Source organism: Callospermophilus lateralis, chromosome 15 (genome assembly GCF_048772815.1).
Source record: "Callospermophilus lateralis isolate mCalLat2 chromosome 15, mCalLat2.hap1, whole genome shotgun sequence".
NCBI lineage: Eukaryota > Metazoa > Chordata > Mammalia > Rodentia > Sciuridae > Callospermophilus > Callospermophilus lateralis.
Genome location: NC_135319.1, coordinates 64,662,198 through 64,688,239, shown reverse-complemented (window position 1 = coordinate 64,688,239; position 26,042 = coordinate 64,662,198). Strand labels below are relative to the sequence as shown.

At 44.8% G+C, this 26,042-nt stretch overlaps 2 protein-coding genes across 9 annotated transcripts in view; one reads left to right on the top strand and one right to left on the bottom strand.

The window, feature by feature from the left end:
• The window catches only part of Mms19 (MMS19 cytosolic iron-sulfur assembly component), a 28,428-nt gene extending 12,025 nt beyond the window's left edge, over positions 1–16,403 (top strand). The window contains exons 3-32 of one of the 3 annotated variants that reach the window (XM_076834977.1): positions 380–480; positions 1,315–1,400; positions 1,757–1,831; positions 2,242–2,311; positions 2,711–2,839; positions 2,930–2,991; positions 5,856–5,942; positions 6,338–6,412; positions 6,802–6,879; positions 7,436–7,574; positions 7,823–7,977; positions 8,248–8,326; positions 8,627–8,752; positions 8,947–9,028; positions 9,139–9,246; positions 9,377–9,474; positions 9,582–9,731; positions 11,138–11,293; positions 12,017–12,116; positions 12,507–12,609; positions 12,762–12,830; positions 13,035–13,161; positions 13,951–14,051; positions 14,182–14,238; positions 14,388–14,574; positions 14,896–14,978; positions 15,103–15,267; positions 15,345–15,404; positions 15,820–15,920; positions 16,000–16,403. In XM_076834977.1, coding sequence (XP_076691092.1) covers positions 380–480; positions 1,315–1,400; positions 1,757–1,831; positions 2,242–2,311; positions 2,711–2,839; positions 2,930–2,991; positions 5,856–5,942; positions 6,338–6,412; positions 6,802–6,879; positions 7,436–7,574; positions 7,823–7,977; positions 8,248–8,326; positions 8,627–8,752; positions 8,947–9,028; positions 9,139–9,246; positions 9,377–9,474; positions 9,582–9,731; positions 11,138–11,293; positions 12,017–12,116; positions 12,507–12,609; positions 12,762–12,830; positions 13,035–13,161; positions 13,951–14,051; positions 14,182–14,238; positions 14,388–14,574; positions 14,896–14,978; positions 15,103–15,267; positions 15,345–15,404; positions 15,820–15,920; positions 16,000–16,027 — 3,037 coding nt within the window. In that variant the 3' untranslated portion in view covers positions 16,028–16,403. Of the gene's footprint in view, positions 1–379; positions 481–1,314; positions 1,401–1,756; positions 1,832–2,241; positions 2,312–2,710; positions 2,840–2,929; positions 2,992–5,855; positions 5,943–6,337; positions 6,413–6,801; positions 6,880–7,435; positions 7,575–7,822; positions 7,978–8,247; positions 8,327–8,626; positions 8,753–8,946; positions 9,029–9,138; positions 9,247–9,373; positions 9,475–9,581; positions 9,732–11,137; positions 11,294–12,016; positions 12,117–12,506; positions 12,610–12,761; positions 12,831–13,034; positions 13,162–13,950; positions 14,052–14,181; positions 14,239–14,387; positions 14,575–14,895; positions 14,979–15,102; positions 15,268–15,344; positions 15,405–15,819; positions 15,921–15,999 lie in introns of all 3 variants that reach the window. The other 2 variants (XM_076834979.1, XM_076834978.1) reach the window with 2 other exon arrangements.
• Zdhhc16 (zDHHC palmitoyltransferase 16) lies at positions 4,941–26,032 on the bottom strand. Of its 6 annotated transcripts, none has more exons than XM_076834982.1 (12): positions 25,817–26,032; positions 22,131–22,378; positions 21,758–21,952; positions 21,529–21,617; positions 21,111–21,139; positions 20,278–20,411; positions 20,092–20,139; positions 19,176–19,261; positions 18,969–19,064; positions 18,177–18,300; positions 17,896–17,966; positions 4,941–5,989 (listed from the first exon to the last, which is right to left on the bottom strand). In XM_076834982.1, exons 2-12 carry the CDS (start codon positions 22,371–22,373, stop codon positions 5,950–5,952), a joined length of 1,155 nt encoding a protein of 384 aa, XP_076691097.1. In that variant the 5' UTR covers positions 22,374–22,378; positions 25,817–26,032; the 3' UTR covers positions 4,941–5,949. The 6 variants fall into 6 exon arrangements, with proteins under 6 accessions (XP_076691097.1, XP_076691095.1, XP_076691099.1 ...); XM_076834980.1 differs by lacking the exon at positions 4,941–5,989 and adding an exon at positions 16,636–17,221; XM_076834984.1 differs by lacking the exon at positions 4,941–5,989 and adding an exon at positions 16,636–17,221 and having other exon boundaries at positions 22,245–22,378.
• Between the last annotated feature and the right edge of the window lie 10 nt (positions 26,033–26,042).

Below are 26,042 nucleotides of genomic sequence, written 5' to 3'. Positions count from 1 at the left end.
GCAGCTGCCAGTTATCTCTCAAGTCTTGTGGGTAGCTGCTAAGTTCTGTTTCAGGAGTATGAATGTTACAGTCATATTACTGGGGAGAAGAGAATAAGTACAATTCTTATTAGGTGTCAAGATGGGAGTGCCTGGAAACAGTAACTTCTGTTGGCTGTGGTATCACATGTGCCTCTAATAATGCCAGATCCATCTGGGGATCAGTTCTTCAGGCTTCAGTTCTTAACTGAGCATCTTTCTAGAATGTTTTTACTCTTTTTAATAGGGCTTACCTCTGCTTCTATGTCCAGAGGCTGAGTGTGACCAATTGTAGAGTGTTTATTACTTCAAAGGTTTGAACAGGTTAATAATAGACTGTCTCTATCCCATTTTCTTCCAGGTCCTCTCTAGAGAGTTCAGAACCCCGAACTCGGGCACGAGGGATCCAACTTTTGTCACAGGTGCTACTCCAGTGTTACTCCTTGCTCCTGGAAAAGGAAGGTACTGGCATCACTAGTAGGAATATCTTCCCAGATTACTGAACGAAGGCATCCCATGTTCAAATTAACTTTATAGGAGGGAGAGTGTAACATACCTATAAACTACTAATTCAGGGTCTTCATTCCTCACTGGTATGTGTGGTTGAGATGGTAAAAGCTGAACCATGAGACCCATGGGTTTCAACTATAGCTTTAGATAATTTTTTCACTGTATCTTCCCCAGTCTATAAAATGGACAAAGTAATGTTTCCAGTACTGTATCTTAGCTGGAGAAGAAAAGTAAATTTTGTCAGAACACAGCCACAACCATTTATTTACCTATTATCTACACTGTTTTTAGGTTACAGTGGTAGATTTGAATAATAGCAATAGATACCATGTCCTATAAGCCTATAATACTACCTTTAAGAAGAAAAGTTTACAGCCCCTGGGTTTAATCCCCAGCATCAAAAAAAAAAATAAGAACACAACAACTTTTAGGGACATGGGGTATAATTCATTGGTGGAACATGTGAGGCCCTGGATTCAGTCCCCAGCACTGGAAGAAAGAAGAAAATCTGCAGACCCCAATTCTGTAGAGAGGCAGTTCTGGAACTGAGAGTAGATTTCACTGTGGATCTATGTGAGAATAGATAATATTTTCTTTCACCCTGAGATATATCCATGCCTTCCCAATTGTGGGAAGGCTGGGAAGGCATGGATATATCTCAGGGTGAAAGAAAATATTTTGTAGTGAAACGCAGACTGGGACAGCCTTAGAGACTGAGGGAAGGAGCAAAACTGGTGGGCCTCCCTTACGCCTGCATGAACTAATGGCTGAATCTGGTTTGTGCAGTGGTACACCTGATCCTGTTCTATGAGAACCGGCTGAAGGACCATCATCTTGTGATCCCATCTGTCCTGCAGGGTTTGAGGGCACTTGTGAGTTCTCCTTTTCATTACCTAACTTGTATTCACGGGAGCCCTGTCCAGTTCTCTCCTTGCTCTTTGAGGGTAAGGCTTTATGTGCTAAAAGGACAGAGACCCAAATGTGGGACTAGATTAGTGTTAGCCAGCCCTACTTATGTTTCTACTCCAAGGAGTAAAAGTAACCTTTGGAAATTCAGCTGAATTTGGAAGAGAGCTACCAGCTAGATGTAGAAAGTTCCTGTTAGTGTTTCCTCCTAAACCAGGGTGTTCTGATTCCCACCAGAGCTAACTAGGCCTCTTTTTGGTTGTGTCTTGGAAAGTATATTCTAATTCCATCAGTGTTCACATATCTTCCCTTCTCTCCCCAGAGCCTATGTGTGGCTCTGCCCCCAGGGCTGGCTGTGTCTGTGCTTAAAGCCATCTTCCAGGAAGTACATGTACAGGTGAGTAATAACTGTCACAGTGGTATTCTTCTCATCCCTACCCCTTGATGTAACTAGAATGAGATGGCAAAACATATTGCTTTCTAAATTCTGAATTCTTTCATGTCTTATGACCATATTTATATTGGTATACTTTCTTATTAGATAAGGAGAGGGAGGGATGCATGCCATTATGTCTGACCTATGTCCTCTTAGCCTAAATAAAGTAAGGCATAAAGAAAGACAGGCTTGGGCTTTGACATCACTGCCGTGCTGGTCAGTAGCCATACCCTTTCTCTACAGTTCCTCTTAGGTTGATCTTATGCCGGTATAAAGAGTTATCCATTTAGAGATTATAAATAGGAAGTAGTTGTGTCAGCTGAGGTATATTTTAGTCTCTTTTTTGATTTCCTTTCTCCCCTACCCTCAAGTCCCTGCTCCAGGTAGACCGACATACAGTCTACAGTATCATCATCAATTTCATGCGAACTCGGGAAGAAGGTAAGAGGCTGGACTCACTAGAAAATCTGAAAATGAGCACACACTACTTTTTTTCCCCCCATTAGTAGGATGCATTTTAGCCTGGGGGTTATATAGATAAGAGCCAGTACTCAGAATGATGAAGAGTGACTGGGGGTCCATTCTCCCCTTCTGCAATATATAAAGTTTTTTACATTTTTATCTCTAAAATTATATATATATATATTTTTTAATGTGTGTGTGTGTGTGTGTGTGTGTATACATCCCTTTATTGAGTACTTTGTCTTGAGATAGGAAGACAATAACGGTCTGTTCTGAGAGAGGAGCAAGTGATAACAGAAGGAGAACACAGACCTCCTAGGAGAAAGTCTGAACTTTCTATCCCATGGGACAGTAGTGACCTTGTTCTCTCCTTCCCAGAGCTAAAAGGCCTAGGAGCTGACTTCACATTTGGCTTCATCCAGGTGATGGATGGGGAAAAGGATCCTCGTAATCTTCTGGTAGCATTCCGCATTGTCCATGATCTCATCTCCAGGGACTATAGCCTGGGTATGTCTTAGTGGCCATGAATTAGCTGATTCGGGCTTCTTGGGTGAGTGAAACTGATAATTCAACCTCATTCTTTCTCTGTTGTCACAGGACCCTTTGTGGAGGAGTTATTTGAAGTCACATCCTGTTATTTCCCTATTGATTTTACTCCTGTAAGAAGCACCTTTGTTTATTCATTTAAATATTTTGTTGAGTACCTGCTATGTACAGGCACTGTTCTAGGCACAGAGGGTACATGTGAACAAAACAGACATTTCCTGGATTTATGTTTAGAAATCCTCATTAATTTACATTTTAGTTCACTGGGAAATGGAGAAGCATTTGACATTGAAGGAAGAATTCAGATCAGCAAGTATTTGAGGGTACTCCTTAAGTTCCTTGACAATATACTTGGTGCTGAGGGGTACAGGATTGTGAAACATAGTCCATGCCCTTGAAAGCTGAAACATTTAAGTAACAATATGAGATTGGGTACAAAAATGAGTGATACTATAGTTTTCTGAGAAGACAGAGTTCAGTGTGAGCTCAAGTAGGCAGGCACTGACCTCATAGATAAGATAGGATTTCAGTTGGTTTCTGAGGAATGCATGGGATATGATTCTGGAATTGGAAAGGGCATCTCAGGAGATAACAACAAATTGGCAGAACAAAAAAGGAACAATCAAGCACACTGTGTATAGGAGATACTTGTTGTGACCCTCTCAGGCCTTCCTCCCACTTTGTATTTGATTTCTTTTTTAGTTCAAAATACACAGGATCTAATTACTGTGTAGGCATGCGTGGGTAATGTGTACTGCAAACATTAGTACTATGTGAGAAATGAAGAGTTCTATTGCAGCACAGCAGGCAACATTTGAATATTGATTGTCATTGCCTTCAGAGTGCACAGTCAACCAGGCTCAATGCTGTGCTGCACTGCACATATAATCCCAGTGACTTGGTGGGAGGCCAAGACAGGAGGATAATGAGTTTGAGGCCAGTCTTGGCAAGGCTGGGGGTGTAGCTCAGTGGTAACCCAGCACTCCTGGGTTAAATCCCCAGTGCCATAAAAAATAAATATAAATGAAGTGCTGCAGCCATTTTTGCTGTAGGGAATTACCAACTTATTTCATTTGGCATTGTTTCTTGGGATCACTTCTGCCCTGAAATTATTTTCATATCTTCCATAATCAGTGACCTTTCTACCTCAGAACAACTTTATGCCTTTGAAATCTTGAAAGATCCTGCTTTGGCTACCAGGGGTTTTTTTTGTTTGTTTGTTTGTTTAATTCCCCTGATAGTGAGCCTAGCATATGCTAAGCAAGTGCTCTTCCACTGAACTACATCCCTAGTCCTTTTTTTCATTTTATTCTGGAGGCAAGTTCTTGGGAGTTTTTACATGTTTCTAAGTGAGGGTTATAAGTGTACTTATTAAGTGTGAGCTTCATCATAGAATGGCTTACTTGGAAAGTTGAAGAACTCCCCAAATATTATTTTTCTTGGGCTAGTCCAGTACTTCTCAAAAAAGACCTTAGGTCTGCCTATCAGGATAGGTCTGATTACAAGCAAAGGGAGCTGAGAATACCAGCACTCCGTACCTATCACTTAGACCCCCATCTCTTGGTGCAGCACTGAGGCTCATCACTATACCTGCAGCTCTAAGATTAAAGACCCCTACTCCAGAAAATTAAACCTCAGATTCTGCTACCTTTAATGAGGAGCTAGAAGTCAGTCTAGAAAGTCAGGCTGTTTCTCTAGCCCCACTCCCAACTCCAGAGGTTCCTAGAACTGCAGTCCCAAAGCCTTTTGAGGACTGTGCAGTGTATGTATGGGTAGTGATTTAGCTTGCCCAAAGTCTACCTGGGATTCTGTTGTCTTAGGTCTGTTAAGACATTTTCTTCATATCTATTTGCTTTTCAGCTTCTAAAATTTTATTGCTGATGGCTTTTCCCTTGTTATCTGCAACCTTTAGCCTTAGGTCCTCAAAAAAAGAAGATCCATTTTATTGTATTTTTCAAAGGAGAAATGAAAATCTGATTCAATGTTTTCAGATCTGCCATCTTGACACAGAACTATATATGCTTATGTTGTCAGAGTTACAAGTTTTTATATGGGTGAAGAAACAGAAATGTCTGTCAAATAATTGTTATTTATATAAACTATGTCTGAACCACACAATGAAATAGTATCCACCACTAAAACATGTTATGTAAGAATAATACCATTTAAAATGTTCTTATTAATATATTAACAGAGGAAATAGATTATAGACTGTATATATAGAACAGTCACATTTTTTTGTTCTGTTTCTTTTTTTCCCAGTACTGGGGATAAAACCCAGGGCCTCAGCTAGGCAAGTGTCTTACCACTGATCTATATTCCCAGCCCCCACCCGCCTCTTAAGTTTAAATAATGGAAACTTATACTCTCACAGTTCTAGAGGCCAGATGTCCAAAATCAAGGTGTTGGCATCTGCAGGGAAGAATCCTTCCTTGCCTCTCCCCCAACAACTGGTGATGTCCTTGATATATCAGTCCTTGGTATTCCTTGGCTTGTCCAGCCCCTTTTTTAAAATTTTGAGATAGAATCTCACTAAGGTGCCCAGGCCAGCCTCAAACTTGGAATCCTCCAGCCTCGGCCTTCCAGATAGCTGAGATTAAAGGCATGTGCCACCATCCTTGGCTAGCAATCACATTTATTTATAGAGAACCAGTGTATACTAACACATTGTAATATTAATATAGGTGCAGAGAAGAAACCAATTCCCAGAAAGCTATGGGTGCTTATCTATGAGTGGTAAAATGATAGATCAGATAGAAAATGTGTGACCAGATCAAAAATAAATGCCTAAAAGACAAAAAACTCCAAGGAACACATAAGAGCAAGCATATTTTCTTGCTGAGGCTTCATATATTCTTATTCTGCTAGACTAGACCTGTGACCACATCATCTGTTGTGCAGGTTTGCCAGATTCAAGCCTTTGTGTCCAAAGGTGGTCTGAAAAATTATACAAACGCATGGCCTTTCTCCTTTCCAGCCACCTAATGATCCCCATGGTATCCAGAGAGAAGATCTCATCCTCAGTCTTCGAGCTGTGCTGGCTTCTACACCACGATTTGCAGAGGTAGGTCTTAGCCAGGATTTGGGTACATAGTGTCTGCCGAAAAAAGTCTGAAGAAAGAATAGTGAAACATGGAGAAAAAGATTTTAGGGTATGGCATCTTGCAGATGTCTTGTATGGCAAGTATCTTCAGACCTTCAATATAAAAAACAACCATCTCATCCCTTAGAATAGTAATTCCATCTCTAGATGGTGCTGTTTTTTGAAATCCTCCAGCTCTGCCAACTTGCTCATTTTCAGGTAACTGGGAGTATGGCCTGCTTAGCAGGAAGGTTAGCTTACAATCATTACTCCTAACTTGAGTATAGCTCCTTGATGTCCCTTGAGAGACTGGTGGCAGTAAGGACATAGTTGAACTTGAGACACTACCTATTTCAGCTTTAAGTTCTCTCCTACAGTTCTTACTCCCCCTGCTGATTGAGAAGGTGGATTCTGAAATTCTGAGTGCCAAGCTGGATTCTCTGCAGACTCTGGTGAGTGACTTTTCTCCTTACAGGATCCAGCACCCTTTAGACCACATAGGGGTACTAAAAGATAAAGAGATTCTTGGACAACCAGAGAACAGTTCATAGGCCTCGAAAGTTGTATACACAGGATTTGGGCCTATGTGATCACTTAAAGCCCTCAGATACATATTGTCTTATCCTGTAGTAACTGAGTGGTAAGGAAAATCTCACCAGGGCTTCCTCTTTATGCTTCTTTTTCATAAGTCAGGTTGAGCTCCTCTTTTTCTGGGTCCTGGGTAGGACTATTACAACATTCTGCTGGGGACCAGACTCATTTATGTTCCATTATGCCAAGGTGCCTGTATCTCAGGACATCTGAATGTGTAGATAGCTGATGCCTGCTATTTCCTTGGTAGAATGCTTGCTGTGCTGTATATGGACAGAAAGAACTGAAGGACTTCCTCCCCAGCCTTTGGGCTTCTATCCGTAGAGAGGTGAGTGTTACTTACTTTGCTAAACTCACTATTATCAATTCCAGCTGTCGGACATGAAGGGAAATAATCCCCACTGTCCTCTTTTCCTGTTGTCCCCAGGATCAGGGTACTAGTCCTGGTTACTCAGCAGGCAAGCAAGGTCTAGTCTCTAGTTGAGTAACAAGGGAGAGAATTCCTATGCATGAGCCAGTTGCATGATGAGGGCACATGATCACCTTTTCACTATGTCCACTTCCTGTCCTCTAATGTCAAAGAGTATGGGTTGTGGGGTGGATACCATACTGAATAGTGAGGGAAAGAAAGAGACTTTAGATGGTGGATCCCCATAGCCACTACACAGAGTCGGCATTCTGTTTCTTAAAAAGTATGTGTAATAATCCTATTGGGACTAAGGAATTGGTGAGGATAATCAGTGAAGACACCATTGAAGTGTTCCATTTCCATTGCTATGCCCTAAAAGTTCTCAATACTTGCCCCCAAAGAAATATACATGGGATGGGTGGGGTCTCATCTGGTGCAGGCTCACCTCAGTAGCCATGGGATCCCTCCCTGACAGGTGTTCCAGACGGCAAGTGAGCGGGTGGAGACAGAGGGCCTGGCAGCTCTCCTCTCCCTGACGACGTGTTTGTCTTGCTCTGTGCTGAGGGCTGATGCTGAGGACCTCCTCGACTCCTTCCTTAGCAACATTCTACAGGGTAATGAGACCATGACAGCCAGAAAGGGGAGTGAGCATAATAGAGATGACATTTCTCAAGGGCCAGTGACCCTTCATGTGCATCCCCCAATGTTCAGTGATTTGGGGCTGCAGCCCTAATTTGAATTAAAGACAGTTTGGTAACTGCTAGTAAACTGTTCTAGGTCTCACTTTCCAACGTCCATGGACTTTAGGGGCAGGAGGCAACATTTGGCCTACTCCCCAGGTCTGTGATTGCTGCCTCTCTAGACTGCAGGCACCATCTGTGTGAACCAGATATGAAACTGGTGTGGCCTAGTGCCAAGCTGTTGCAGGCAGCCGCAGGTGCATCTGCTCGGGCCTGTGACCACATCACCAGCAGCGTGCTGCCTCTACTGTTGGATCAGTTCCACAAGCACAGTCAGGTAAGGGGGTACAGTCTTGTGGGAGGGAGATGATTGGACCAACATGCCAGGATCCCTTTCTCAGAGACTCTGAGAGAGAGAGACACCAAAACATTAGCTTGGGCCCAGAGAGATCTGGGGTTTTGCTCCCATTAGCCGCTGCTCATTCCCTTATTCACTCTTCACTGACTCAAGTCTTACATAAAAGGATAATTTCCCTCTTTTCCAGAGTAGTAGGATTGAAATCCTTTAAAATATTTTTTGACTCTAGTATTATTTAATACATTGCAGAGCAACCAGCGACGGACAATCCTTGAAATGATCCTGGGTTTCTTGAAGCTGCAGCAGAAATGGAGCTATGAGGACAAAGGTGAGGTCACCTTCCAGTTGAGATATCTTGAGAGCTGATGAAATCTGCAGCCTATAAAGGATTGCAGGGCAGGTTGCTATACAGAGACCGTCTAGAACAGCAGTCCTGTTCTAAGGCTGTAGCACAAGAGAACACTGAATGGATGAGACCTATGTATTTTTCCAGTGCATTCCTGGATGCCTAATAGATTAAGCCCTTAAAATCTGTTCTGAGTTGTCTTTTCAGAGTATGAGTACATAGTGTTGAGTCAGTGATATGGAATTAGGGTTTCCTTCTAACCTGGCCTCTGTCTCTCCCTAGATGAAAGGCCTCTGAGTGGCTTCAAGGACCAGCTTTGCTCACTGGTGTTCATGGCCTTAACAGACCCCAGCATTCAGCTTCAACTTGTTGGCATCCGTACACTCACAGTCTTGGGTGCCCAGCCAGGTACATCATAGGGAAAAGAGAGAAGATATGTATGGCCTCCCTCCTGGTGATTTTCTATCTTAAATGAAGAACAGTTTTCATTCCCTGTTCTCCCTGCAACACTAGTTGATTTGGGATTTCCAATAGGATTTTTGGAAGGGTTGTAGTGGCTGCAGGGGAAGAAAGGTGAGACTCATGTTCCCTTCTAACCACAGGTCTCCTATCTTCTGGGGACTTGGAGCTGGTGGTGGGTCACCTGTACAGACTGAGCTTCCTGGAGGAGGATTCCCAAAGTTGGTAAGAATCTAAAGCAGTGAGGTAGAGCACGCTGTTCCCTGCCTCTGTACGGCAGCAACAGATGCAGCAAGGACCAGGGCTCTGTGCTTCTGACCCTTGTCTCTCCTTAGGGAAGGTGGGCTCTGTGTTTGGCTCTGGCTGCTAACCGGTTGGAGAGATGTGGGACTGCTCTCTCTTTTCTTGGGCATTAAGAAGCCCTGTCCAACTCAGTGGTGTAGGTATTTGAGTCCTGCTCTTTAGCAAGGTGGCCTTGGGAGCCCACATTCCTAGATCTGCTTGTTGGCAGGCCTTGGTGAGAGAACAGTAGGCCAAGACTCAGCTAAGACTTATCTGCTCTGGCCCCAGTAGGTTGGCAGCACTGGAAGCATCAGGAGCCCTAGCTGCTCTCTACCCTGTGGCCTTTAGCAGTCACCTGATACCCAAGCTTGCTGAGGAGCTGCACAGAGGTAGGTATAGCTAATCTTTTGTGACCAGCCCTTCAGAGCAAGGCTTTGGGGGCCTTCATGCTTGCTACCATCACACAGTAAAACTTTGTCTCCTGGGTTGCTTTCAGGGGAGTCAGATTTGGCTAGAGGGGATGAGCCCACCAAATGTTCCCAGCATTTGCGCTGTCTGCAAGCTTTGTCAGCTGTTTCAACACATCCCAGCATTGTCAAGGAGACGCTGCCTTTGCTGCTGCAGCATCTCTGGCAGGTGAACAAAGGTAGGTACCAGGAATAATCACCAGGAACTGGATGAAATGGGGACCTGCAGCCAGGGTTTGAATTCGACACCTCTCAGGCAGTGGTTCTAATTGTAGCTGTACTGTGAGTGACATGGTAAACTTCTTTTAAAAAATTGACATATAGTAATTGTATGATATTTAAATCTGTGTATATACTATGTAATGATCAGATGAGACTGATTGGAGGGTCTGTCACCTCACATTTATCATTTCTTTGCATTGAGAACATTCAAAATCCTCACTATTTGCTATTTTGAAATATTCAACTAAGTGAGGTACCCTGGATTTGATCCATAGCACTGAAAAAATTTTTTTCCAATTAATCATTATCAGCCATAGTTACCCAACTGTACTGTTGAACATTAGAAGTTATTTCTCCTATCCAGCAGCACTCCCTGTACTCATTAACTATCACCTCTTCATTCTCCACCGCCATACATTTCCCACTCTCTGGTAACCATTATTCAAAACAGTATTTAGGGACTGCGGTTGTAGTTCAGTAGTAGAGTGCAGACCTAGCATGTGTGAGGCACTGGATTTGACCCTCAGCACCACATAAAAAATAAATGTGTCCATCTACAACTTAAGAAAAAATAAATAAAAACAAAACAAAAAAAAAAACACAGTATTTGTCTTTCTCTGGATGTGGTGAACTTAAAAAAAAAAAAAAATTACAGGTACCTTACTACAGTTGAATCAGTCTCTGAGTAGTGTTGGGACTTGTAAAATAGCAACTGTAAAGAGTTATCAAGTGATTTTCAAGTGCATGGTGCTCAATATGGTCAACCAACAGCCTGGGTGTCATCTAGGAACTCACTAAAAATGTAGTTTCAGCCCTAACTGATGAGAATCTGCTTTTGAGCTGAATCCCCAGGTAACTCAGGTACCCTCATGGCCAAAGTAATCATAGCTGTTGCTAATAGGAATCTATTCACTGTCACCCTGAGTCCTCACTAATCAGTTCTCTGTTTTGGACTGTCCAGCCCTTGTGGGTGGATTCAGCAGCTTTTAGGTAGAGACAAGAACAGTAGACTCACACTGTGACCTGGGTCTGATTCCTGACTCTGTACTTCCTGTGACCCTGGAAAAAACACTGATAATTTCATTGAAGCTCCATATCCACCTCTGTAAAGTAGAGGAAGTGATACTTCTAGAATTGTTATGAAAACAAAGGGAAGAGAGTAAGTGAATACTTCTGCTGCAGATTTGGCACAGAGCAGGTCTCACCTTTAAAGTCAGAATAGAGAAGAAAGCTAATAACTGGGCTCTTAAATAAGATACTTTCTTCTAATCATTGTCTTTGACTGTTATTTCATTTGCTGTATCAGAAATACCTAATGTGCTTTTCAGAAAACCTTAGACAACACTGACTTTCTCCCCACCAGGGAATGTGGTTGCAGGATCCACTGAAGTCATTGCTATCTGCCAGAGTCTCCAGCAGATGGCAGAAAAATGCCAGCAGGACCCCGAGAGCTGCTGGTATTTCCATGAAACCGCTGTACCTTGCCTGCTTGCCCTGACTGTGCAGGCTTCCATGCCAGGTAATTTTCTCCACCTCTCATCCTGTCAGAATTCTGCCTTCCACTATTGTTGGACAGCACTGCCACCCACTGAGTATTAATGATACTGCATTTTTTTCATCAGGTTTACTTTGAATCTTTTGTCCAAGTGAGATTTTACTTCAGAGGAAAGGGTGCTAAATATGATCAATGGCAGAAACCAGGATCCACTAGATTTAGTAGTGTTCGAAAGGATGCATACCAGGCTGGAGATATAGCTCATCATTAGAGCATTTGCCTAGCATTTTTGAAACCCTAGGTTCAGTTCCTAGCACCTCAAAAAAAAATGCATACCTTATTTCCTTTTAATTGATACTAAGGGAATAGTAATATCTATATCACATAATATCTCTATCACACGGTAGTTGATAGCTGGTATACATAAGGACCTATAAAAATAAATTCAGGTTGTTTTAAAATTTTTTAAAAGACCAGCATTTCTAGGTCTAATATTAAGTATGTTCATATTAACATCCTCTTTCCCATTGTGCCTAAGGACTAGGCACAGTGCTCCCAAGAGCTCCATCTGTTTCTGGTGCCTTGCTGATTCTCAAGGCCACAGTACTAGAGGACAGATTGAGAACTGCTGCTTTGTGGCTTGAGTCAAGCTCATTGTGACAAGGACAGGAATTAATCATTTTGGATTTCTGAACCAGTCAAGGCCTTTTGATTCTATGTATATGTTTTGGTGTTTTGTTTTTGTAGAGAAGGAGCCCTCAGTTCTAAGAAAAGTGCTGTTGGAAGAAGAAGTCTTAGCCGCCATGGTGTCTGTCATTGGCACTGCCACCACCCACCTGAGCCCTGAGTGAGTATAAGTTTTGCTGATAAAGCTAAAGAAGGGGTTTTTAACACCATGGACTATAGGGGTGGGCAAGCCATAGGCAGTATTCTTAGTTGCAAAATCACCTGTAGAACATTTTTAAAACTCTACATTGAGTTCCTTACTAGAGTTTAAGCTATAATAGAGTAGAGATTTGGTCTGTTTCGCTCACTGCTCTATCACAGCAGTCTCAAAGGGAATGTTTCCAAGCATATAATATGTGCCAAATTAATATTTGTCAAATACATAATGATCCTAGCCTGCACCATTGACTCAGTGATCCTAATGAGAACCCCTGTTGGAAAGGCACTGCTGTGGAGGGAAGGGCTGTTTAGAATCCTAGTCCCTTGATAACACCTGTACTCTGCCCCCCAGATTAGCTGCCCAGAGTGTCACCCGCATTGTGCCCCTCTTCTTGGATGGCAACACCTCCTTTCTGCCTGAAAACAGCTTCCCAAGCAGATTCCAGCCGTTCCAGGTAAAAGACAGTCTGATGGATCAGATGAGGGAGAATCTTGGGATTTGTATCCTTCAAACTTCTTCTTGTAGGGCTGATCTAGGGTGGGTATAGGAGCAGACGAGCCTACGGCTGGCAGGACAGGCCTGAAACAGCTTTTTTTTCCCTTATAGGATGGCTCCTCAGGGCAGAGACGGCTGATTGCACTGCTGATGGCCTTCGTCTGCTCCCTGCCACGAAATGTAAGTTTTTACAACATTTGGGGAGTTGGATCTTGGGGTGACCTGGGCTGAAATTTGCCCCAGGCCAAGCTGATTTTTTACTTCCCCCACTAAAGAATTTAGTTCTCATCTATCCTTCTGCCAATCCCTGCTGGCACTTCTTACTAGGTATCTTTTGGAGTTCAAGTGTTTTTTGGGTCCGTTACATGGCCAGGTTTTCTGTAGGTGGAAATCCCTCAGCTGAATCAACTCATGCGGGAGCTTTTGGAGCTGAGCTGCTGCCATGGCTGCCCCTTCTCCTCCACTGCTGCTGCCAAGTGTTTTGCAGGACTCCTCAACAAACATCCTGCAGGTATTAGTGAGCCTGGGTTGGGAGCCTCCTCAAACCTTTAAAAAGGGGGCTTGCTGCCAGGTACAGTGTCACACACCTGTAATCCCAGCAGTTCGGGAGAAGGAAACAGGAAGATCATAAGTTCAAAGCCAGCCTCAGAAGTTTAGCAAGGGGCTAAGCAACTCAGTGAGACCCTGCCTCAACATACAAAATTAAAAGAGCCAGGGATGAACTCAGTGATTAAGCACCCCTGAGTTGAATACCCAGTACCAAAAAAAAAAAAAAAGAGGAAGAGCTTGCTAGCTGTGTGTGGTGGCACTTCTCCGAAACCTGAGACAGGATCTCAGGTTCGAGGCCAGCCAGGGCAACTTAGTGAGATCCTGTCTCAAAATAAAGGGCTGGCGGGTGTAGGCTTCATAATAAGGCACCTCTGGGTTTAATATCAGTACCTCAAAAAAAAAAAAAAAAAAAAAAGAGCTTATTAGTAACATAACAGGGCTGCCCCTGCTCAAACACTGTCACCAGATCTTGGGATAAGACTCTAGAGGAGAAGCTAGACAAAGCGTTACAGGGTTCTACAGTGGCACTCAACAGAGAAGCTTTATTGGGAGTAGACAACCTTCTCCTCCAGTGCCAGCATCCCTGGGTTGAGTGGACTATACCAGGCTCTCATGCTAGTGTCTTATTTTTTCTCCTGATGAAATGATATTGATACGGTTTCTTGAGTATTCTGCACTTAAATGACTTACGTTCTCATCATTAAAGGAAAAAGTGCTGCCATTGCATCAGCATGTCCTGCTTCCTTTTTAGGGCAGCAGCTCGATGAATTCCTCCAGCTGGCTGTGGACACAGTGGAAAATGGCCTGGGCTCCAAGCCTTCACGCAGTCAGGCCTTCACACTGCTGCTCTGGGTAAGGAGGTGGAATCAATTCTGGCTGGACACAGGCAGTTATTTGGTTAAATAAAAATGCCCCTGATGACCCTGAGCCATAAGCAGCTACCTCCAGGTTCTGGGGTTTGACTTCGTCTCTCATATTACAGGTAACAAAGGCCCTAGTACTCAGATACCATCCTCTCAGTTCCTGCCTTACTGCCCGGGTAAGTCCTTCCTTTCTGGGACACAAGAGAACTCAGACTTAAATAGGAACCCTCTTAACCCTGTTGCTCCTGGAAACTACTTCCATCCTCCTCCTTGGCATTTAAGGTTCTTCATCCCTGATGTACCTCAGAGATTCTCTTTTCTCTAGCTTATGGGCCTCCTGAGTGACCCAGAATTAGGCCCAGCAGCAGCTGATGGCTTTTCTCTGCTCATGTCTGACTGTACTGATGTGCTGACTCGAGCCGGCCACGCTGATGTGCGGATCATGTTCCGTCAACGTTTCTTCACAGATAATGTTCCTGCTTTGGTCCAAGGCTTCCATGCTGCTCCTCAAGGTAAGAAATCTGAAAAGCAGGCCCCCAGATATATGGACCTGTTTCACTTGGGAACAGTCTAAAATAATTTACGACCCAAGCGCTTCTTTAGAGTTGTCCATGTTCTATACCCAGAAAACTAAACTTCCCAATTTTTGCCCCACTTTTTCCTTTAATCGGTATATCTTGCTTATTCTGAGCTTGAGTTGCTTTGTTTTCCTTCTCCTTTTGTATGCTGAAATCCCAGCCTTCTCAGAGATTGGAGTTGAGTTCTTGAATGACTGTCTAAGCCTGTTTCTCCCCAAGCTTCTCCATTTTTTTTTTTTTTTTTTTTTTTAACAGATGTGAAGCCAAACTACCTGAAGGGTCTGTCCCATGTACTCAACAGATTGCCCAAGCCTGTGCTTTTGCCAGAGCTGCCCACAGTAAGTTTCAATAATCAGCCTCTAAGCAAGAGACAAAGCTTTTCTCCCATAGCCTGGGCCAGAAAGGGGAGGAGAACAAAGATCATCACAATGTGGTCACCCCACTTTTTCTGTTGCCTCTTAGCTTCTTTCCTTGCTGTTGGAGGCCCTATCATGCCCCGACTCTGTGGTCCAGCTGTCTACCCTCAGCTGCCTTCAGCCTCTTCTATTGGAAGCACCCCAAGTCATGAGTCTTCATGTTGAAACCCTGGTCACCAAGTTTCTGAACCTCAGTTCCAGCCCTTCCATGGTGCGTTGAGCCTTAGCACCTCGGTGGTACTTCATCTCTCCTCAGGTCTCCCTCATCTCTGTATGATTGTGTTCCAGGCTGTCCGGATCGCTGCGCTGCAGTGTATGCATGCTCTCACTCACCTGCCCACTCCTGTGGTGAGTACTCTGTAGTCCTCCCTGGCCTGGGAACCTCTTACAAGAACCAGGGAAGTACCTCTTTGCCTTTATCAAGTGAGATTAGCCACCCTACTGTGTGGTTAAGATATGAACTACAAGGTACAGATAAGCACAGATTTTTTTTCCCTTGGGGCCAGAATGAATCTAAAAAATACTGACCACCCAATAAATAGAATGGCCATCCTGCCACTTGGCATCCTGTAGAATCACTAAAAAAGAATAGGATATATTGCATGTGGTTAGCACATATGAGGCCCTTGGTTCAATCTCTCCCATTAAAAACGGATAGGATATATTCTGCTCTTTTTGAATATTAGTTATACAAAGCCAGAGAAGCAGCTCTTCTGGTTGCTATGTTTGACCTTGGCTAAGATTATCTCCTCTGACTCCACAGCTGCTACCATATAAACCACAGGTGATCCGGGCATTGGCCAAACCCCTGGATGATAAGAAGAGACTAGTGCGAAAGGAAGCTGTGTCAGCCAGGGGAGAGTGGTAAGTTCTAGGTCATGGGGAGAGACGGGACCAAAACGAGCCTTACTGCTGATGCTGCCGATTTTCTTTATGCTTACAGGTTTCTGCTGGGGAGCCCTGGCAGCTGAGCCCTTATTTCTGGCCTAGACTCTTCTGACAATCTAACCTGGAATTACTAACTCAAGCCATCTTGCCCAAGGCAAGAATACTAGCCTCTGCCCGCCTTTCCCACAGACACAGCACAAGCGCTGGGCCTCTGCTGCATGGCTATACAAGAAAAACAGAATCCTAATTTCTAAAGGATTCGTGAATTAACTGAGCAAGTCTACTTGTTTTTGAAGGAAGATCTTGGGTTGTGGGGCCCTTCTGTTGTATCTCATGTCAGGAAAAGGGAGCTATGCTGCTAAGGGGTGAGTGCAGATGACTGTGACCCTGAAGACCAGGGATAGTGGATGATAGTGAACATGTGTGTACCTGCTGGAGAATAAAGGTTTCTTTTGGTAATGGTGCTAACTATCAGAGATAGTCCCCCTCACCCCACATATGCCTCAGTAGCACATAGCCAGAGGTGGCACAGTGATGTTTAAGGGTTAGTCAAGAATTCTGCAGGGCATCCAACCCCTCCAAGTAAGGGCAATGAAGGTGTGAGCAGAATATCTACTCACTAGGCCCTGAGCCTGACTTCCCACACCCTTCCCTGCCCTAGAACTAGGCAAAGAGTTGAAAACCCATATACTTTTACAAATCAAACACCTTTATTTTTGTTCCCTTCATTAGCATGTGAGAAGTGGCAGTGACTCTGACCTTGCAGCAGGCCTGTTGTCTTTGCCTCATTAAGAAGTTAGGATCCCAGGTGTACCCTTCAGGTGTTTCCCCAAACAACAAGTGGGAGAGGTGATGGCCAGCCCCAGTGCTGTGACATGGAGAATATCAGATCAGCACCGGACAAGGTAGCTAGCTGCCTGACCCCTAGGCTGGGGCTGGAACTTGTTTGCCTGAGTAAAGGGATTTTAGTCCTAGGATTTCTCCACATTGTGTCTTGCTTCTGCCCTGGCCAGGCTGGTCCTTCAGTTGTTCCTGCATAGTACCTTAAGGCAGGCCCACTGGCTCCTTTTGATGAAGGGTTCCAAGGAAAGCTGCCCTTGGAGGCCCTTGAGACAGTGTAGGCAGCAGAACAAATACTCAAGTATGGCTGGCACAACCCAGCTCACACCGCCATCACAGAGGCTGAGTGAACAGTCACCCAGGGAGGGGGGTCCCAGCTCATTCCATTCCCATGGGGCAAGTGACTAGAAGGTAACAGCACACGGGTAAGCCAGTGCCTACAAGAGAAGACAGAAATGTTTCTGAGTTCCAAAAGCTCCTGGTGTCCTTTCTATTTATTTTACAGCAAGCACACATCAAGCACAAAGGTAATAAGAGTCCTAATTTCCTCTGCCTAATACTATCCATTTGATCTTCCTTCTGGGCCCTTGAAGGCCTTTTGAGGTTTTGAGCTATTCTAAGGGGCTTCTGCAAGCAGTGTCAGGCAGGAATATAATAAAGATGAGAAAGGGAGGAAGGAAAGAACTGACATTGTGACTGGTTGTTACTGCCTCAGTAATTCAGTTTGAAGAATGACTTCCCCTTGTCTCTAGGGCTGAGAGAACTAGCTTTGTTTATTGCCTCAGGACTCCAGACACTGCCTACAAATGAAAAGTGATTGGTAGCTACCACATACTACTTTTTTCAGGATTCTAGTGTAGTCATCTTAAACCTGATCTGCTCCTTAAGCCATGGTTTGAGCCCCAAGCCCCTCTGTCTTAAATGAAAGCAATGTTCTTTACTCCTACAGTTTAGAACTGCAAAGACAGAGGGACATGTGGCTATTTAAACTCATGAAAATGAAATCCAATTAAAATCCTTCAGTGGCACTATCCACATTCTAAGTATTCCCAGGTAGAGGCCATCTTTCTCATCACAGAGTTCTTTGGGCAGCACTGGTCTCTTACTTTACCTTCCTGTGTCCACACCCAGGAAAACCTTCCAGTTGTCCAGACAGCCATAGTTGTAAGGATTCCTAAATACCTAGAGCCAAGGAAAAGAAAAAACATTTCTACAGACCTCTTCTTTATAATCCCCTTCTCATTTTGGAGACAATTTTGGCTAAATTGAAGCCCAGGTAAGCAAGTTCTGGCGTTATGTTATAGTTACAGAGTTGTCCCTGACCATGTCCTCTGCTTCCAGGATATAGGTTCAGTTACCTACCTGCCCACCCAAGCCCTCAACCCCACTCACTCTGCCCTTCGCCTGTAGTCGACGTCTTTCCTTCTTGTTGATGTGCCTTTCGATGCTAGTCTCACCCCGGCTGATGAGAACAGCATGCCATATGGTTAGGGCACCCAGGGCAAGTGCCACAGAACTAAGAAAATGGACAAAGATTGGTGGAAATTAGGGACATTGGATGTAGGTATGAAGCTGAGCTACGCAATGATTAGTTAGCAACCTCTCTGCCTCATTTTTCTTATCTCCTAGCATACTTCCTAGATTAACTTGTACTTTCACCATATCTATAAAGAACATCAGGCTCCCCTCTACTCAGGAGGAGGCTGAGGAAGGGGTATCACAAGTTCAAGGCCAGCCTAGGCTATTTAGTGAGACCCTGTCTCAAAATAAAATTTTAAAAGGGCTGGGGATGTAGCTCATTGGAGCACCTCTGTAGCATTTGTGAGGCCCCAGATTCCATCCCTAATACCTAAAAAAAATAAAATTAAAAAATGTATCAGTGTAGGCTGAAAATAAGTCATGTGGAAAGGAAGGGGGAGAAATAAGTCTATTGAGACAACATTCTATATTTCCTAAAAACTCATGCTTGGGAGACAGTGAAGGGTAGGAAAAACACTGGAGGATAAGATAAGGGTGACATGAAATTTGCATTCCAGCTCTAGCACTCCTAGCCATGTTATCAAGGAATACATCACTTCATTCTATAAATCTATAAAATGCAGTCACCTACCCTTTAGATAGTTACTACCAGGAATAAATAAGTTTAACTTACCTTGGCACATAATAAATAACAAGCATGCTTACATCCTTAGTGCTTGGTAAACAGCAGTGCTCATGTCCTGAGTGTTCCCTGCCCCAAAATGCTGAAGAAAAGTGCTGACTCTGCCAACCTCAATTAGACTAGAACAGAGGCAGGTCATTTAGGATGGGTTCCTACCTGCATTTGGGCACTTAAAAAAGGTTTTTCTAAAGCTGCCTTAACCTTAAAACTATCAAAACTGAGTTAAATACCTGCACAGGAACCAGAGGTAGACAAGGCTCTTGTGAGTTATCCTTTCCCGAAAGGAGAAGGTGGGTGGTGGGGTCTGGTGATAAGTCTAGAAAAAGAAAAAAGCAAAGCCTGGCTCCTTTTGCTCAGTTGGTCTCTATCAACTGCCACCAAAGCCCCCAGCACCTATATGCAGGAAGTATTCCAAACCCAGGCAGAAAAAATGGAGACTAAAGCTACACAGGAGTCAGGACAGCAGGCAAAGGAGTGGACCAAATCTGGTGGCACCAACACATGGACAAACACTGGGCAGGGCAGGTCTGGACAAGATGGAAAAGCACAGGAGGAGAGCTGACCCTGGGCCTTTAGGTTGACAACATGAACGGGGCTCCAGGGGAAGCCACTCCATTCCACAGCCATAACTCCTTTATGTGGCTGTATCCCCAAGAAAGGAGACCAGACCCATAACCGGCATTCACTAATTGAAGAGGAAAGAATCATTAAGAACTGAGAAGGGCAGCAGAGGTACAGCATATAAGCCCAGGATGTGTTCAGAATAAGGAGTTCTAAGAGGCACAGAGTGGGGATTACTCAGATGCAGATGGACCAGCTTGATGTCTGTCCCCTGGAACCCCATTACACAGACTAACACAGGCTCCTTGCTGCTCAGGCCATCACCAAGACCAGCCTAGGCTATTTAGTGAGTCCAGGCTCAGCCCAAAAAGGTGATGATGGGATAGTCAAAAACTGTCACATCCCAGACACTTCCAGCTTACCCCAAGCCACTTAAGTCCACCTACTGCAGCCTCCCTAAACATCCCTGATTCAGCCTACTGAGGCTCAACAAGCCCCTACAACTAAAGTAGCAGGCCCAGCTGTCTGAGCAGCTCTATGTTCCTGGCCTGAGCAGCAGGAGGCAGTGGGGTGGGGACAGCCCACCTGGTTGGCAACCGCCTGCAGTTTGTTCTTGTCGAGCTGTTTCATTTTCTAAGGGGATGGAAAACAGTGCTGGTTATACTCTTAAGGCCCTGGGGTGGGGGTGCTACCAGTCCCATTCCTTAGGGACAGGCTCACACCCTGAAACACTGCACCATTGAGTCATCCTGCTCCTAACCGTAGGCTCACCTCAATGGCAGCATAAGCCTCCCGGAAAAGGTCCCAACTTCCATAGCTGCAGTAGACACAGCCCAGAGTCATGAAAAAGCAGAAAGAGAAGAAGTACCGATGGTTATAGTGGCCCACACAGTTATTTAGCCAGGCTGGTGGGGGGATGATTAAGGACAAGATCAAACAATTTCAGTGGTGTCCAGGCCTCTGGTTCATACTTGGTTAAAGACAGCATCAACCAAGCAAAAATTATTTTCCAAAGGCAAAAAAATATGGGATTATTTCCTAAGGGTCAGGTCAAAGTCTCAAAAGCTTTTCAGAGCACTCAAGTACCCCCAGAGAATCATGAAAATGAATCTGCCAATACTTTAACCTCACTAGGGTTAACTGGACATCTGTATGGGACAACACAGGGGGACTCATGGTTCTATTTGGTACCCCCAGGGGACAGCCAGAGAAGCCCTGGCATCACTTTCCACCCAACAGCTATTAGCATAACAGCCTACAAAAGAAACCTGTTGAAAGATCCCTGCTCAGGCTGGGGATATAGCTCGGTTGGCAAAAGTGCTTGCCTCCCATGCACAAGGCCCTGGGTTCAATCCCCAGCACCACCAAAAAAAAAAAAAAAAAAAAAAAAAAAGATTCCTTGCACCCAGAGAATCCATCCCAGAGAGCCTATGAGCCTCCTGTGCACCGCAAGAGATGATCAACCCCTACAATGTCTTTTCTACTAACTTCTCATGAGCCCAGTGTTCTCTGCATGGTGAAGTCTTAAGCATGTGGCCATTAACCCTGTATAGTGCTCTGGAACTAAAGAAGTCAGCCTCAGGCAGAAGAAGGCAAAAGGATACGGCAGTGATGGTCCATCTTCAGCACACACCTGTGAGGGAGGGACACAGGCTCTGTTTAGGTGGCCATGGTTCTTGAGATGTCAGTACCAATCCTTTCCTACAAGGGCCAGCATCCTGCTGAGTGGAGAGGGCACAGACTTTGAAGACAGCCAGGCTTTGCTTCAAACCCAGCTGTACAACTTATTGGCTATGTGATACTGGACAAAGTAATCTCTCTTGAGTCTCAGTTTCCACAAGTAATAATAATACCTAACTCAAAACCATCCTGAGGACTACGTCTCAGGAAATAAGAGAATGTTGCCTGGGACGAGATGGATGCTTGATACATGTCTTAGCAAACTCTTAAGTCAGGTTTTCCCCTAGGGCCACAGCAAGAGAGTCACTGCTGGGGTTCATAAAGAACAAAGCCAAGACCAACCTATTGCAGATGCTGCAGTGGTGTGTTCGGGCAGGTTTGGGATAAATACACTTCTTACAGATGGAGACTGTGGCAATGTCATTCCTGCCCTGTGAAAAAAGAGCATCATGACCACTATGGCAGCACCATTTCTATGCCTCAAAATATTCCACGACACTCTCCCACTCCTGAGACTGGCTCAAATAGCTGCAACTCTGCCCCTACCTCCCCTCCCCCCAGCGGAACCCACCTGGGGTGGGTACCCAGGTGGAGTGGTGATGGCCTGGTAGTAATGGAAAACGATGAGAATCAGATTCCAGTGACTGTAGAAGAAATGCCAGCAGAGTCGTGGCACCGAGTAGGTTTGAAGGATGAGAGGCAGGACACACAAGTAGGCGATGGCCACGATGGAGCCCGTCAGCACTATCACCAGCACCACGAACACCTGCCAACACCAGTGAGGTCAGGTAGACACAGTAAGAACGCTACACCCAGAGGAGACTCAGGAATTTCTCTAGGGATAGAGGGCTGGCCTCCAGAACCTAATGCGGGTCTATCAGTGAGAGACACGTCTCTCTGCTCCCCCCAAAATATTCATTTTCCTGCTCCTAGGCATCACTTACCACCCCAAACCAGCGGATCACGTTGTCCACCAGCCAGTAGACAGGCTCAAAGGCAGCATCGACAGCAGTATCACCACCCCCAAAGGAGTTATAGAGCAAGGAGCGCAGGCAGACCTTGCCATAGCGCCAGCGCTGTACCAGGCCCCGGAGCAGAGGTGGGCAGCGGCGCCTGTAACCCAGGAGCAGAAGCAGGCGCAGACAGAGGCGGGCTGGGCCCAGCAGCAGGCTCCGCTGACCCCTCATGGCTCCTAGGAGAGGATACCATTGTAAGGAACCAGTGTGAGTCCTATCCCTCCCTCCCCAACCATTGGGAAGGCCCTGAGCACCAGCTCAGAGGGCAAACACCTAAGACTAAGACCCAGCTAGGCCAGTCACCAGCTGTGAGGAATAAGAATGGCACTTCATTTTTCTATGGAATGTCCAGTGCTCATGTCCTAACCAGAAAGAGGGACTGGAGGTTCTGAACCTGCATAAATTGAATTTATATTATGCCACAGGGGTGCAGAGCAAATACACTTAAACTAAAGGGACCATGGTATTAGAGTAAGGGAGAGAAAGGTGGCATCACAAAGGAGTCTTTGGAGCTATCTGTGTAGAGACCATTGAGAGAAGCATGGCCCACATGAACAAAGCTGCCCAGCACATCTTGGCAAGACCACTGTGGCAGAAGTTTCCCAGGGCGGCCTCCTACCTGCCCTGACCACCAAGGGTATAGCATATGAATCCTACACATAGATTTGCCTTGGTGCTGTCTTGGTAAAAGATACTTTTTCCTACTCCCTCTAGGCTGATGTTCCAGGCCAGGAGACTCAACCTGGTAGCATGAGATTACTGTCTCCTGTCAAGACAGCCAACCCTCAAATGACATAAGATGCTTTGTCTCCAATTCCACTCCCAGCCCTACCCCAAGGGTACAGCAACCAGAACAACTTCAGGTATTCAGAGCAACAGAACCAAGGCTGGAGACACAGCTGTGGGAGGGATCTCCATGCTGGTGGCTCATGAAAACCTCAGGGCCTGCCCTCTCAGTGACAAGTCTTCCCTGATGCACTAGTAAGACACAAAAGGACCTTCTCTGCAGCTGCTGCCCTTGGCCCCAAGCTTCCCAACCAACTTTCCCAGCTGTGCAAGAGCCTCCATCCCTTGGCACTCTCCATCTCATCCACAGCATAGGAGCTCACTGCCAGGCAATGACCAGGACACAGATGCTCTACCAGACTTTTTCCATGACAGTCTCAATTCTGCAGATTAACTCTTTTACCAGAAAAGAAATTATCTGATTTTCCCCTAGAGCAGCCAGGAAGGGCTGCTTTGTCCTTAACAACTCCACTGACTTATTTAACAGGCAGCTCAAAACCCAGCAGAAACTGGAGGAGGCTGCTGTGCTATGGGGATGGTTTCAATTCAGTAACTAGAGCAATGTATTCTCTTTGCACTCTGGCTCATCCCCACAGAAGATCTTTCAAAGAAAAAATAATTACCTCCTCCTACATGCCATGTAAGCCTTACAGAGAAAAGAAACCCAGCAGACAAGTCCTACAAAAGGAAAGACAATTTAGGAGGACCCACCCGATGCACCAGGATAAAAAAACTGGCCATTTCCATCACCTTCTAGGAAGATAAAAAAATTAAAAGGAAGTGTAGAAAAGAGGAAAACCAGTAAGCTCAGATTTGGATGCCTATTGTTTGGAACCATGATTTGGCTAAAGCATCAATTTTCAAAACAGTAGACAGCCAAAATTAAATATGAGTAGAACAGGACAACTGCCCCACAACAAATCTAGGTGACTTTTAGACTGTCCACACCACTGTATTCTCCCTTGCTACAGATAATGGAGAATTTCCTAGTTGCTAAAATACTTTCTGTATCAACGGCATACCTATCAGATACATTCCTCATATGTAATCAATAGGAATCATATTCTACCTCAAAGCCACCACTAGTAGTCTAAAAAAATTAAAATTATCCTTGTTAGATTCTCTACTTTTCAGAAATTCTCTACTTTTCTTCTCAACCACTTCCTGAATTCCTGAGCTCTACATGAAATGTCTACCCCAAAGACTAGATTTAGCAACTCTCATCTTCCCAAAGCGTAACTACTTAGGGTTCAATTCTGCCCCTAAGTAGTTCTGTGACCTTAGGCAAATCATTGATCCCTGCTGGAATTTAATAACATTGTGTTCTCATTCAATGAGGAGGTAAGATTAAATGGTAAGATCCCTTCTAGTTCTAACCCTTTATAAATATATGAGTCTGTGTGTATGTGTGTACACACATATATTTGGTAAAGTATAAATGAAAAGTTTATAAAGTACTTAGCATAATACCGGGTTCATGAAAATACTCAAATAGTTGTTAAATTAATGACCTGGAGGGTTGCAGAAGTGGAAAGCCTGGTCAGATATCTATCTGTTCTACAAACATCAGCAAGGTCATTCCTGAAATGTGATAACACTAAATAAAGTGTCTGCTGCTAACATTCTTCCTGATTAATAAAGAAGAGAGAAAGTAAAATAAATAAAATAGAAACCATAATTAGAATCACAGCATGAAAAAGAGCTAAAAGACATTTTAGAAAACAAGTCTAACAAGAAGTCAACCCAAACAAGTGAACAGAAAGCTTGCAGATGAAGAAACACAAGTCAAATTTGGTTGAACAAAATATGAACCCAGGCCCTTCCTCTCACTTTTAGCTACTGAGACACGGGAGGAATGGGGGTGCCAGGGAAAAGATGTTATCCATGGGCCACAAATGAAACAGGTTTCATTTCAGGAAATTGAAGTACAGCAAACAAAAAAAAATTATGTGTTGGGATGGGGGGCTATGAGCTCAGAGTGAACAGGGAAGGAAATAGAAAAGCACATTTCTACTCTCATACCAAGATAAACTCTGACTAGTCCCATTCCTCAGTAGTACCCACAGGCCATGGTGGCCATCTGCCACCAGATTAGAGACTGCAGGCCACAACACTCCCCTCATCCCTGAGTTCTAAATCACCATCTGTTTCCCTAGGGAAAAACCGATTGGCAAAAAAAAAAGGGGGGGGGGGATAAGGAGGTAGAGATTCCAGAACAGCCAGAATTTAGACAAAATAGATCAAAGTCGTCGCAAATTTCATCAAGACTAAGATGCTGCTCTCAAGTTGTTTACAATCTCAAGTAAGAGATGTCAGACTTCAGTAAAGCGCAGTATTTCATTCATATGAAGACATCCCTTCTGGGTTGCCAGCTTTAAAAAAAGAAGTAATGCATGCACTTAAGAAGGGGCCCTCACAACTGGAGGATCCAATGCAGGACTGAAAGCTGCAGTTACAAAACAAAAACCTTTTTGTTCTGTGTCTCAAAAAGGGCAGTGATGTCAAACTGCAACGGACAGATGGCCAAAAACCTTTGGTTCCGGCTTGGGCTCTACCTCGAATTATCTTTGAGCCTTTGAACAAGTCAAACCCTGCCCCTGGATCTGAGTTTCCAAACCTGTGAAATGGGCAAGTAGGATTGGCGGACCTCCTTCCGGCTTTGCGCCTCACAAAAGCCGGGAGGGTACACTCTGCCAGAAGAGCGCACGGCCCTGCAGGGCGGGGCGCGCAGTGAGCAGGAATCCGGACTCACATCAAGGCCCTGGGACAGGGCCCGACCCTAGAAAAATGGACAAGGATGGGGAGCAAGGGCCGCGACTTCTCCTTACCTGCAGCCTGCCGACTCCTCAGTCAGCCAAATTGAACACCGCAGCCTCTGCGGCCGCTCACCACCACCCCCTCCAGCTCGGTGCCCGGGCCAGGCCCGGTTCAATCCGACCCACCATTGCCCGTCACCCACAGCGCCAGTAAGCGGACCCGGACCCGCCGCCAGCCCATTCTCAACCATGAGCGCAAGCGCGTGCCCTGAAACCTCGAAGTTCCACCTCCGATTTT

Bases quoted from the DNA above. Each gene is read 5' to 3' on its own strand.
- Zdhhc16 (XM_076834980.1), bottom strand. From the start codon at position 22,373: ATGAGGGGTCAGCGGAGCCTGCTGCTGGGCCCAGCCCGCCTCTGTCTG. The intron at 21,140-21,528 runs GTTGGTCTTGGC...CCTCCCTCACAG, and splicing joins CACTGCAGCATCTGCAATAG to GTGTGTGCTGAAGATGGACC. The intron at 17,222-17,895 runs GTAAAGTAAGAG...CTTCTCTTGTAG, and splicing joins CTGGGTGTGGACACAGGAAG to GCACTGGCTTACCCGTGTGC.